We start from the raw sequence: 14408 nt of genomic DNA, 5'->3' as shown, positions 1-14408 counted from the left end.
ATTATTATTTACTGGTAGGCTACCGGCAGGTTTAAGTGACAAACAATTAACAAACAAACACTGGACAAACAGAAAACAAAGATAGGACAATGCCCACGCTTCTAGGCCCCTGTTATAGCAACAGTACTTACGTCCTCTCTCGTCAGAGACGCATCTCTCTACTAAAGCAACCCCAGGCATTAAATAGCACTGGTCACAACCAAATCACGGTCACAATTAAATTAACATCTTGAAACAAATATTTCATCTCTTAGAAACCCTTGCACAGCACAATACTCAGATTCTTTCTTGTGCATTAACCAAAAACTGCGCTTCCAAAAGAAAACAATGAAAAGAAAAGTTTGCCACAAACACCCCTGCGCTAATGAGCGCTTCCCTACGGGAGCACGCCCCAAACATTGAAAAAGGTCTTGCCGTCTGCAAACCGGCTTGCCCCCTGTACACGGAAGGCCGCCATGAAGACTGGTGAGAACATTCGCTAGTACAGCATTAACATGCAATGTCAAATTTAAGAAGTTACCTTAAGATGTTATGTGCGCGCTTGCAACCCCCAAACTGCATTGATGTCACGCTATGCAAACAAATTAACCGATAACAAATATTCCATTCCTACTTCCCTTCACCACGCATCCAAACATTCAGCCCACCGTACATACATACATTCATTCACATGATATTGGCTTGGTACAAATTACATTGTCCACAATCATGGCAATCATCCCCCCAGATCATATTAATGTAAAATGTCTCGTTTTGTTTAAATGTTGAGTCTTATTGTCCGTGTCGGGAGATTTGTCAGATCAAGTGACAGGCGCACTGCGCTCTGTCACACATGGCATGAGCAAGCACTCCAATGGGTTGAAGCAGAGCTTTGCTATACCAATGTTATCGTTCGGTTTCAGTTTCTCTTGTGCAGAATTAGACTCCGCGGCTCTGCGGACCAGCAGTCGCCTCGTAGTTTGAGAAACGCTGTAGGCATTGGTAGGGCTGGGCGATATACCAAATATACTCGATATATTGCAGTTTACTGTACGTGAGATACATTTAAGTGTTATATCGCAAATATCGAGTATTTCAGTCATCATGGTTTTAAGCGGTAACACTTTGCCGTTTCGTGTCCCTGTTTCTCTTAACCTCTCCCCCTCCCTCTCAGTAACAACGTGAACAACGCACACACACTTACCTATCAATCCTGAACAATATATTCAAATGAGGGTGTGACATGTGACATCTAGGTGTAGACGAGAAGAAGTGAACTTTCAGTTCAAAAGCGGCGGTAGTATATCTATCTATGGGTTCCACAGGCTAGTGTTGTTCAACAATGAGCTAGGTTAATAAATGCAAGCAGTTCTGATTTGGTTACACAAAACGAAAAACGAAAGGAAATACAAGGGATCTTCAAATTAAAGGTACAATATCCGTGCATTAAGCTGAAGGACTACTGTTTCTATGTGCACGTCTGATGGTTTGAAAACGACAGAGCATATGCACACATCCCACTCTCCACACATGCTTTTCTCGTGCTAAATGTTCTTCCCTCCAGATTGATTTTTAAATTAAATTTATGAGATCCGCACATCTGACTGTCTCAAAACAAAAACGCCACCCTGTCTTATTTATCAACCAACAAGGGGCCTTTCAAAGAAGGCAGGGAAAGAAGAAGAGAGAATGATAGCCAAATGACAGGCCATGATGAATGCTCTGCAAATAGGCTAAAATAAATCAATTGATGTACCTTATTTAGGTGTGTTGAAATTTGTGCATGCACACTTTTCCCTATGAGGAACTTAGTAGGCTACTGGCAAGAATTCAAAACTACTTTCACCCCTGCTAATTTTAAAATAGAAACCACCTGTGAATAACCAAGAATGTTTTAATGTGGATATAATTTGCAGGGATTGGACTGGTATGATTTATCCTAGCCTACTGCATCATACTAGCATGATTTAAAACATCACAGGGTGAAAGTGAGAATTCATTAAGTCCTTTTGAGAAAATGTCCATATATAGAGATATATATTTATTGTATATCGTGAAATAGACTAAATCGCAATATTATTTTTTTAACATACCGCCCAGGCATTGGAGGTATTGCCATTACTTCACGTCACCAAAAGCACAAGTACACAAAGTACACAAACAGGCTCTGATCTAACCATTAACAACGCATCGCATGTCAGGAATAATTATTCGACCTGGCAGGACAGATTGCCTACATTTTCACAGTGACTTGACTAAAAACATATTTAAGACCCATCCAATCTGAATTTAAGACAATTTAATACTTTTTAAGGTCTTATTTTTAGGAAAAGAGATTTTAAGACTTTTTAAAAGGTACACTATGCAGGTTTATGTATTTTTGGCGTCTTGTGACTTTTCCCCCCTGTACACATTGAAAATGCTTTTTTTGTGGAGGTGAAGGATTAACAACAGGCAAAAACTATCTCCAAAGACCTCTATCTACTGACAAGGTAATGTGTCACGAGATTTGTTAGGCCACTGTTCTTTAAGTTGCATGGCTGGTTTTCCTGGTGTCAAGCCTTAGCCAGTCTTGCCTAGGCTAAGGAGAAAAAGAACTGGAATGTTGCTCAGTGGTCTAGTTGTTGGATATCAAGGTCCCAAGAGTCTGGAAGAAGAGTGGAGATGCATAGAATCCAAGTTGCTTTAAGTCCAGTTTGATATGTCCACAGTCAGTGATAATTTGGGGTGCCATGTCATCTGCTGGTGTTGGTACACTGTGTTTTATGAAGTCCAGAGTCAATGCAGCCGTCTGCCAGGAGATTTTAGAGCACTTCATGCTTCTATCTGCTGACAAGCTTTATGGAGATGCTAATTTCCTTTTCCAGCAGGATTCGGCACCTGCCCACAGTGCCAAAACTGCTAGTAACTGGTTTGGTGACCATTAATGCTGCCATCAAAGCAACCTGGGCTTCCATAACACCTCAGCAGTGCCACAGGCTGATTGCCTCCATACCACGCCACATTGATGCAGTAATTTGTGCAAAAGGAGCTTGACTAAGTATTGAGTGGATAAATGAGCTATTTCAGATTAGTCAGATTAATTGGTGCTAGTAGTCTCACAATTAGTGAAATGGAGATTGGAGTGTGGTGAATGTGTCTAGTATAGTAGTATAAAAACACCTGTGTCTGGAAGGTCCAGTCACTGGTTAATTTTTAAAAGTATTTCTAGCTACAATTCCATCATGAAGACAAAAGAACACTGTAAGCCAGGGGCACATTTGAATTGGGTGAATGTGAGCCTCCCCTTAGGGTACATAAGTACAGCTTTTCCTACTGTTTAGTTTTATCTTTTTCTACTCAACTACTTGAACTGCTCCATTTCTTATCCTGGACTGCGACTTACTGGATAGAAAAGGCAACAACAGATTAATTATGTGAATAACAATCTACAGCATGTGTGAATGGCCAAAAAAAGGAGAAATCATGGGGGGTATACCACACATTACTTTGGTGTTAGGGTACTGCACATGTCATTGACCGTGAGTGGAAACTTCAGTCATTTGCATTTATCATGCTAAAAATCTGACACCAGGCACTACGCTGATGCCTGTGCCAAAGTGAGAGACGTTGAACTAAAAAGTCTATAATGTTGGTTTGGCTCTTCATGGATTCACTTATCTGCCAAAATTGTGTTTAAAATGTTCATAGCAAAAAATGGATGCATGTGATACATTTAGATTAATTAATCACAGAGTATGTAATTCATTTAATTATTTGTTTTAATCGCTTAACAGCCCTAAGAAAACACAAGCCATTACCGCAGGTTTGCTAGGAGAAGTCTGTACAAGTTGATTACTGAATCAGTGCAGCACATACCAAAGGAGGAGAGTTCGATAATCAACTTGTACAGACTTTCTTCTCACAGGATGGTGACAACTAAAAGAACAATAGTAAGGTAATGCACTTATTAAACTATATGTTAGAACAGTACTACTAACCTATTCTTTCTTTCTTTTTTTTAAACAGCTGGCACAACAAGGGAGCATCTGGGCTTGGCCATGGCACTGAAGGTCCCAATCTTCATTGTGGTGAGCAAAGTGGACCTGTGCACTAAAGGAACCGTAGAGCGCACTGTCCGGCAGCTGGAGCGAGTGCTCAAACAGCCTGGGTGCAACAAGGTGCCCATGCTGGTATACAACTCAGATGATGCTGTCACAGCAGCTCAGCAGTTTGCACAATGCCCTAGGTATGTAAAAATCCATTATATCACTAGCATCCCTAGGCTCACTTGGCTAAAATTAGTAACAAAACAAAGAAAAGCTAATCCCAAGTGATCCATGGTGATGACAGTAAGTTTTCCTTCCTGTATTACCTTTTTACAAATCTGTATGTTGATTTATTGTGTTTGTTTTTTCAGCATAACGCCCATTTTCACCTTGTCCAGTGTGTCAGGCGAGAACCTGGACCTGCTGAAGATTTTCTTTAACATCCTTCCTCCCCTCAGCAATAGTAAAGAACAGGAGGAGCTAATGCAGCAGCTTACTGAGTTTCAGGTAGAAACAGCCCCCACCAGGCGCGTAGCAAGCATGGGGGATGTGGGTGTTATAATGTACACACTTTTGCTGGAATATGATTCTATCCCCCACACTTTTTGTCAGATTAAAATGAAAGTAAAATATGGAAATAAACGCTCCCGTAAAGAGTTGGAACCGTATCTACCATAACGCACACACAAAGAGACACAAATAGGTCTTGATTTGATTGAATGGTCATCCAGCCAATCACATCAAGTTAGCCAGTGAAGAACCAGAGCCGCTCTGATCAAATTCAAAGTGTGCATCTTTCAAGGTGCTGCTGCTTGGGTCTACATTATAAAGTATGCAGTGAGCAGATTTCAGGTAGAATTGAAATGATAATTGTTACCGCATTATGCTAATTTAGTAAACCAAAATTCACTGTCTGACTGACAGTTTTTGTCACAATGTATAAATGCAGAGAGTCACAGTGAAAGCGGAGGTGCGCGCACCAAGGCACTTGTTTGTGCAGAAAGACCTTGGCTACTATACTGTTCTCAGAGCATTTTGCCTTCTCTGTCTATGATCTGCAGCTTTTCTCAAACTATGGGCCTCCTCAACAATTAACCTACTGGTCCACGTAGCCGCGAAATTAAGTTATGGCCGGTGCTGGAGATCTTAAATACGATCGCGTTCCATTTAGAACATCTTATTTTGATCTTACAAACGGAGGCGTCAATACACATTTGAGTTCTACATCTGAGAACTAAGATTTCCAGCATGTAGAACTCAAATAGAACGCTTATGAGCGCTCATGCAATGTGTGTGTCCCTGCAGCAAGTGAAACTAGGTAACGTGGGCTAGAAGCAACAATAGCTTAAACAACAACGTGGCTTCCTGTAACTATTAATGGAAAAAGAAACTGCTAATCATAATCTTTAAATTTACATTAAAGGGACACCAGGCAACGTTTTCGTGTTAATTACTCATCTTCGTAAGTCGGTATATGGTTAAATGACTCATTACAGGGCGAATGAAGACTCTCTCGCCCGCCCCTACTGCCTGTAGGAAGAATATCCCGCTTGCAAGTTCAGTGTATCGTACCCGGCGACCGAAGCAGTTTCAGTTTCCATCCTGCATCCACAGCACAGAGGGAGGCTAACGAAACGCTAGCGATTGTTGCAAACGTGTGTATAATGGCAGAGCCGGCGAAGAAGCAGCGAAAACCCTTGACGGAAGATGCAAAGAAAAGGAAAAGAGCTCAGACCGAGCGAGGGGGAGTTTCGTAGAGAAAAAGCATCAGGCTTGCCTGGTGTCCCTTTAATTAAGCTGGCTATATGCAACACAATTTATTTATTTTCCCTTTGCATATGTTTGGGTAGACTTCAAACGTTTTTGAATTTGAGCTTACAGTTCTGTATTCTTTATTATTATATTTATTTAGGTATTAGTGATACCTCGAAATTAGGCTGCTGTCTGTTAGGGCAATTTATTGTAGCCTGCTAACCCATATGCACAAAACATAATTTCTGAAATGATTTCTTGATTTATAACATGAGATATGTCTCCATGTAGGGTAGTGTCAAATAGTGAAGTGATAGGTAGATCATGTAGGCCTACATGTCACATGAGCCACACATATGAGGGGCGCTGTTTCTTCTGTCCCTCCCAAACTGCATTAAAATGGTGTGTTTAGCAATCAGAATTTCGTCCCTGTAGGGAGTTATTTATAATTTGGCAAGATTGTTTCATTTTCCTATCCCACAACCCCCACACTTTTAAAAAGCTTGATACGCCCCTGGCCCCCACACAACAACAGACCTAAATGCTTCCCTTCTGTCAAAAATATTTCTGTAGAAATATGATTGAGTAATTGATTCAAATTGTCCTGATCGTGCCATTGCTTGATTTGTTTCACAAATACATTTTTAAAAGATGCATGATTTCACAGGTGGATGAGATCTACACAGTACCTGATGTGGGAACAGTAGTTGGAGGAACCCTCTACAGGTAGGCCACAACTGTATACCGGAAGAGAATCTACCTGGAAAGCACAAAGCACAGGATGGTGGATAGGCCTGTGCAATTAATTTAATTTAATTTCAATTTCGATTTCGTATAATGGACAAAAAAACGATTATTTTGCCACGTTCCATTTAGAAATGGGTTTTTTGGAAATAGATACAATTTTCAACTCATACAGCATACTGATTCACGCTGCTTCTTTAAGCCCCGCATTCGACACGCCCCTTCCCTCTGTGCACAGGCCAATCAGTTTTGGGTTGTGTGTGCGTCTGCTCCTGCAGTCGGTAGCATCACGAACCAGGCCAAAATTGTAACTAGCGCATTCTCTGCTAAGTTTGTTACTATCACTGTCAAACGAAGCGACCAAATTACTCGGAGAACTTATGGCAAGATGGCTAATCTAATGTTAGAACATGCCTATTTAAAAAAAAAAAAAAATTATTAGCACGTTACAGCTTGTCTATTCGCTTTTACTAGTGTAAGAGGATAACAATGCAAACGCGAACGCTACCGTCAGATCATTGTTTGCTCTTTCAGTCCCTCCCAATGAATTATGAAATGTATTTTCCAAGAGGATAAGCCTCTCGGTTAGCCTACATTTTAAGTTGCAAACTTTGAAAATCTGTGGGGACACTAAACACTCCAACCAGCGTGACTAACTTATATTAGCTATCCAGCTATCAACCTGTGGTTTCAACCAGTGCTGCTTTGACAGGTGAAGCAGAGAGCCAAAAACAGATAACTGTATGAAAAGATGCAGAAGAGGAGAAAGAGAAAAAATGCTAATATGCTGTTACGGAGAGAGAGGGGAGCAGTTGTAGATGCCCATGTAGGAACCCCCCTGTTAGAGCTGTCTTTTTTGGGCACTTGTCCCTTTTGCTCCAGCCCACCCTGTACTTGCCAGAGATGTAGGCAAGCCTACACAGAAGTAGTATTCTAAAGAAAAAAGCATTTTTATCAGATCATCAGCGAACATGTCATTGGATTTAATCCAAAATGTATACCACAGTATGTAAACACAATGTAATACATCTGCTGTATAAGCTGTTATAAGACTTATTTTATTCAACTTCTCTTGGTTTCCTTATTTTCCTTATTATAGCCCCCCATGAATAATCGTTAGTCGATAATTGTAATTACAATTTTTACCAACATAATCGTGATTATGATTTTTGCCGTAATTGAGCAGCCCTAATATTGGATACTACCACTGGATACTTGTTGACATCTAACCTGTATTCAGTGGCATCTGGATACTAACACTGGATACTTGTTGACATCTAACCTGTATTCAGTGGCATCTGCCGAGAGGGTGAGCAGCTGGTGGTAGGTCCAACAGATGAAGGACAGTTCCAGAAGTTGACTGTATGCAGCATTCAGAGGAACCGCCTAGCTTGCAGGGTTCTCCGAGCTGGACAAGCCGCCACACTAGCGCTTGGTGACTTTGACCGTTCATTGCTTCGAAAGGTTGGTTTCCTGCCATGGTCCATCATGCATAAATATTGTAGTTGTATTAATGCAGCATATATATGACTGTATCTTTAAGCAGGCTGATTCTCAGAGCTGGAAAAATCTGTTTTAATTCCCCAGGGTATGGTGATGGTGAGCCCAGAAATGAATCCCACAATCTGCTGGTTGTTTGAAGCAGAGATTGTTTTGCTATTTCATGCAAAAACCTTTCATAGGGGCTTTCAGGTGACGGTGCACGTAGGCAACGTCCGACAAACCGCCACAGTTGAAGCCTTGCAAGGGAAGGTGAGGCCTCATCATATTACCCTTGCTGCATTTTACATGAGTGATAGTGACCTTTTCTTACTGCATCTTCACTTTCCTATTTTGTCTCAGAAGTTGTCTTGTTCCTTTTCCTGTTTCACAGGAGGATTTGCGCACAGGTGAGAAGGCGGTGGTGCACTTCAGGTTCATTAAGCACCCAGAATACCTGAAGGTTGGTGCTAAACTACTTTTCAGAGAGGGAGTCACCAAAGGTATTGGCCAGGTTACAAGACTACATCCTGTGATTTAAGACCAAAAACAACTCAAAGCCATACCTACCTCAGGTGATGTTGCTGTGGAATGAAACAGGTCAACTCACATCAGATCAGAAGAACAGGGTGCTGCAAGTCAGAGACTTCCAATGGTCCTCTTCTGGTTCTCTTTGTGTTTATCCAAAGTTTTCGATTCTTGTCTATTGTCACATTGGCCCAGAAAATGGACCTGTTCATCTGTTCTTTCTCTCTGTTCTTTCTTAAAATTCCTCATATCTAGTTACTAAAATAATTATTATTAGTTTGCTCCATTTTGAGGTACTTTTTAAATCTTACCTTGGTGCTTACAAAGAACAACTTCTGTTCAAAAAATATCACCACAATGAGGTTGAATTAAGGACATGTAAGGTTGACTTAGTGCACAAAGATCGTAGCCACCTCTGAAAAATGTTTGGAATGATTACACATACAGCTGACTCAGCTGACAAACATGCATTTGATTATTTAGAAAATGCACTAAAATGAAAAAGAAGAGGCTTTACAAAACCAAGATTGGTAAAACAGGTTGGTGTGAAAAGCAGTCTATTCCCATGGCAGCTACCCATTCCCATGGCTAAGTTTAGAGAGAGAGGAGACAACCAGGAAGGCACACATGTCCTGATCTATGTCTGAGTCCTACCAGTTTTATTTATTTTTCAGAACATAAAATGCCTGAGTAAGATACATGCTCTGATGTCCCAAAAAGACCTGACAATCGATTGTTGAAGGGGTGTCTATTCCCCTGCGCTATACTGCTAAGTGGCAGTTTGAAAGACTCAATGTGGCTGTGGCTTGGAAATGGAATGTTTGGCTGAGTGTCGACCATCATAAATGCACAATTGCTGCTGCACTGCCTTTATTTTCATGTCCGTTCTTTCCTCAGAGAGTTTGACGCCTGTATTTAGTTGTGATGCCATATGCATATCTTCAATGCATACCATTTCGTTTGCCTTAACTCAAGTGCTTTCCTTTGGATTTCCTCAGGATTTTATAGTTCATTTGGAAACTGATTATAGTCTTACACTCTAGTTAAATATGTTTAGAGTTTTTTATTAGAATCTAGTAGCTTCACAACACAATAGGTACCTAAATGCACTGCTTTTTAATCGATAATGAATATTGTATCCAAACCAGCCATTCAGCAGTTGTCAAGCATCACTTTGTATTGTTTCTCTCCTGTTTTTTTTTTGTTTTTTTTTGCCATTTTCATTTTGATGAGATTCATTTTTGCTAATATGTTGTCAATTAAATGATCATGGGGTTTATTGCAGTGCCTAAGTAAGAAGTTTAGTTATGCGTGTTCATTCACATCTCAGTGTTGTACACCTCATTGAAAAACTGACCTGGTGATGTAATGTTTTAATACTATGCTAATTATAGAAGTCATTTCATGCTCTCAGAAACCAGGTTTGTCTAAAGTATATCAGCAATGGTTTTCTGGTCTAGTTCATCAGATTCAAAGCTCTGTTTATCATATTCACTCTGTAGTCAATCATGCATTATTGTTTGTTGTGGTTCTAGTTCAGTGGGAGAGAGTACGCGTTTGCACGTGTGTATGTATTTGTGTGGTGACCGTGTATTTGAACCAAAACTTTTAAATCTAGGAACAAAATCTTTACAAGCATTTATGACATATTTGTACACTTTTATAATAACTTCTAGAGTAGGTCTTTGGGGTTGTCATGGTCTTTTGACCAGTGTGTCACTTTCTATAGTTTGAAGCTTTTTTCCCTTCTCCTTTTAAACAGTGTACAATTTTAATCTACACAATGGTAAAATACAATATGTATATTATGTTATGTATAAATAAATATACATCATAATGGTGTATGTGTGTGCATCATTTATATGTACCTTTTCTTGGTCACTGCTGTTTTTATTTCATGCCATCTGAAAATAATTTTATTTTCATACTTTCCCTTTCATTTATATGTGAATTTGGGTCTAAAATCTAAAACCCAATTTTCTTTGCCAATCTTCTACCCGATTCACAGCTTCCTGTACCCTTTTTATGTTTAAATTAGCCTTTCTACCACTTTACCATAGACTTACATCTGCAGTGACCAATCCACACTGCAAAACTAATGTATGCATTTCATAAGATCAAGAATGGAATATGGAAGTTTGGTGTACCAGCCAGCTTAAACAAATGACTATTTGTGTCCAAACTTTTGACTGGTAGTGTAAGTTGGGAAAGAGGTGTGGCAGAATTATTAAGTTTTGGAAGGACTGAATCAGTGGCCAAAACAAATGAGGGTAGATGATTTTGTCCTGTAGGCTGTTGTGGCCGTCAGTTCCATTGCGGAAAACAGAGGTTCCTAAAGTTGATTTACAATTACTTTGAATTAAATCAAATAGCATAGATCTGGTTATGGAATTTCATTGTCATGTAAGATTCAGATTCCTTTTATTGTCATTGTAAAATGATACAATGACATTTCATTGCACCAAGTGAGGATGGATCTCAAGCAATAAATAAGTTAAAAAAAATAAACTACAGGTGCTGGTCACTTGGTTTATGTCAGTAATTCCTTTCAAAAAGTGAAACTTGTACATTATATTCATTACTTACACACAGACTATATAGATTATAACTGACAACTAAGAATATTACTTAAAACCAGTACAAAAAAGTTTTTTAGAAATGTTGGCCAACTGAAAAGTATGAGCATGTACATCACTCAATACTTAGTTGGGGCTCCTTTTGCCTGAATTACTGCAGCAATGCCGCGTGGCATGGAGTCGATCAGTCTGTGGCACTGCTCAGGTGAGAGCCCAGGTTGCACTGATAGTGGCCTTTAGCTCTTCTGCATTGTTGGGTCTGGCTTATAGCATATAGCATTTTCCTCCTCAAAAAGGTCAGGCAAGTTTCCTGGCCAATTAAGAACCATTCATTTATTCATTCATTCAATCTTTATTTATTCTCAGAGGTTCATTGAGGCTAGTCCTCAATTTCAGTGAAGCCGAGATTACACAGTAACAATGGAATAACGAGATATAGTATAATAATTGTGGAAAATAAAACAAATAATAAGATAACCTACATACCATTATAAAGGAGGAAGGGAAATAAAAATACAGAAAATATTAATAAAATAATAACAAAAATAAAATAACATTTACATAAAACAGGTACAATTTGACATAGGAAGGTTTGTGATTACAGATCTGAATTGATTATAGGAAAGTAGAGTTCATTTTTATGTTACATTGGAGATTATTCCAGGAAATAGGGGCACCATAACAAAAGGCCGACTTTCCCAACTCAGTGTGGACACGAGGAGTCTTAAGCATCATTTGATCTGGTCTGATAGGGTCCAGAATTCCAAACAAGCATGCTTGTGATTTTGTCTCCTTTCAGTCAAAGATGACCAACCCACTTTACCATAGAGGACACAATGATGAGTGCTATAGCCATCACCAGTAATGAACCTCAGCGCAGAGTGGTAGAGTCCAGGGCTGTAAGTGAGCAAGCAGTAGCATTTCTATAAATCACATCACCATAGTCTAAAACTGACATAAAAACTGCTTCAACAAGTTGTTTTCTACATTCCATAGGGAGGTTGGCTTTGTTTCTGTTGAAGAAACCAATTTTTTGTCTCGGTTTTTTTAATAGGATGGCTATATGGTAATTAAATGTGAGTTTGTCATCCAGCCATATACCAAGATATTTGTAATAAGAAACTATCAATGCTGGAACCATTTATAGTGGTTATTTGCAAACAATTAACCTCAGTGTTCCTTGCTCTAGTAAATAGCATATATTTAGTTTTCTTTTCACTTAGTACTAATTTAAGATTAATGAGAGCTTATTGAAGAACATTAAATGAAAGCTGAAGATTATCAATGGCTAGTTGAACAGAGTCAGCAATACAATACAAAATAGTGTCATCAGCATAAAGGTGGACTTGACAACCATTTAAGGAAGAGACAATATCATTAATATAAATGGTGAAGAGAACTTGGCCCAAAATGGACCCTTGTGGAACACCCTTTGTGAATGGCAAAAACTCTGACTTGACATTTCCTGACTTCACACACTGAAACCTCTGAGATAAATAATTCCAAAACCATTCACATGCCTTATCATCCAAACCAATATTATGTAATCTTTGTAAGAGTAAGGGATGATCAACTGTATCAAATGCTTTTGACAAATCAACAAAAAGGGCAGCACAGTGCTTCTTAACGTCTAAGGCAGATATTATATTATTAGTAACTAATGTGGTAGCTGTGATAGTGCTGTGGTTTGTTCTAAACCCAGATTGTTGTGGATTTGATGACTTGAAAGAAATTACTTAAGTTGGAGATTGGACGGTAATTATTCAAATCACCCCCCCCCCTTTGTGCAAAGGTGTCACATGGGCTAGTTTCCATGCACTAGGAAATATGCCCATCACAATGGAAAGGTTAAATATATGCACTATATGCTTTGTGATAATAGGAGCAGACAATTTAAGGAAAAAAGGATCTACATGTAAATGATCTTCTCCAGTAGCACTCCTAGTTTCAATAGCTTGTAATGCCTCAAACACTTCATTTTGAGAACCATGGATACCATCCACACCAGTAGACGACATGGCACCCCAAACCATCACTGACTGTGGAAAGTTTACACTGGACTTCAAGCAACGTGGATTCTGTGCCTCTCCTCTCTTCCTCCAGACTCTGGGACCTTGATTTACAAAGGAAATGCAAAATTTACTTTCATCAGAGAACATAACTTTGGACCACTCAGCAGCAGTCCAGTCCTTTTTGTCTTTAGCCCAGGCGAGACGCTTCTGACGCTGTCTCTTGTTCAAGAGTGGCTTGACACAAGGAATGTGACAGCTGAAACCCATGTCTTGCATACATCTGTGTGTGGTGGTTCTTGAAGCACTGACTACAGCTGCAGACCACTCTTTGTGAATCTCCCCCACATTTTTGAATGGGTTTTGTTTCACAATCTTCTCCAGGGTGCAGTTATTCCTATTGCTTGTATATTGTTTTCTACCACATCTTTTCCTTCCTATCGCCTCTCTATTAATGTGTTTGGACACAGAGTTTTGTGAACAGCCAGCCTCTTTAGCAATGACCTTTTGTGTCTTGTCCTCCTTGTGCAAGGTGTCAATGGTCGTCTTATGGACAACTGTCAAGTCAGCAGTCTTCCCCTGATTGTGTAGCCTACAGAACTAGACTGAGAGACCATTTATTAGAGATATCTACATTGAATTTCATCAACACTTTGAACTTGTCTTCCTCAATTCTTCTACCTTTACTAGGCTTTCGCCACCACCATCACCACTTCCCCTTCTCTTTCTTGCTCCTCCGCGCCCACCTAGACCCTGAGATTCCTCCTCCATATCACTTTCAATATTTCCTGTAGAGCCTGGCATTGCGATCAAATGAAAGAAATAAAGCAAAAGTGCCGGCCAGCCGAAGGCCGTCGAACAGACACCCTCGCTCTACCAAAACAAACAAATAAAGCAAACGAAAAGAGCTCACTGACACAAACTTACGACCTTCCTTTACTACCCGACCTAGGAAGTTGTGCTGGCGTTCCGCGTTGCAAATACAGTTTAAAAGAGAAAGAGGAAGTGATTAGTTGCTGTTGTTGCTATTTTCGGGATTCTGATTGGCTAACGTGGGCTTGAGCTTCTCGTTACACTGCCATCTACAGGTTTGGCATGCTATTGACGGCATATATATACACAGGTTACTGTAAACAAAAACTTTTCTGAAAACTGGTGAAAAAAGGTGTGCACAATGTTATTTTTTAAAATGGAGAGGGTGAACCTGTATCCAGTTTGCTCATTATGTTTGTATTTAAGTCCTTGTCCTTCAAGAAGTTCAGAAGTTACTTCAAAATCGTAATGTACTATGCATTACTTATTACTGTCATTTC

The 14408-nt window shown here is 39.6% G+C and overlaps 1 protein-coding gene across 1 annotated transcript in view; it reads left to right on the top strand.

Moving 5' to 3' along the window:
- Positions 1 to 10352, top strand: part of gtpbp2a (GTP binding protein 2a) — a 56372-nt gene extending 46020 nt beyond the window's left edge. Inside the window, exons 7-12 of the mRNA XM_076285309.1 lie at positions 3988 to 4207; positions 4379 to 4514; positions 6427 to 6485; positions 7796 to 7967; positions 8091 to 8255; positions 8377 to 10352. Coding sequence (XP_076141424.1) covers positions 3988 to 4207; positions 4379 to 4514; positions 6427 to 6485; positions 7796 to 7967; positions 8091 to 8255; positions 8377 to 8523 — 899 coding nt within the window. The 3' untranslated portion in view covers positions 8524 to 10352. The remainder of the gene's footprint in view (positions 1 to 3987; positions 4208 to 4378; positions 4515 to 6426; positions 6486 to 7795; positions 7968 to 8090; positions 8256 to 8376) is intronic.
- The last annotated feature ends 4056 nt before the right edge of the window (positions 10353 to 14408 follow it).

The sequence above is a fragment of the Alosa pseudoharengus genome, unplaced genomic scaffold, assembly GCF_046254945.1.
Source record: "Alosa pseudoharengus isolate Yale_2024_CS ecotype anadromous, Long Island Sound unplaced genomic scaffold, YU_APseudo_1.1 YU_APseudo_1.1_scf_15, whole genome shotgun sequence".
Lineage (NCBI taxonomy): Eukaryota > Metazoa > Chordata > Actinopteri > Clupeiformes > Clupeidae > Alosa > Alosa pseudoharengus.
This window is presented reverse-complemented; position numbering and strand designations above follow the sequence as displayed.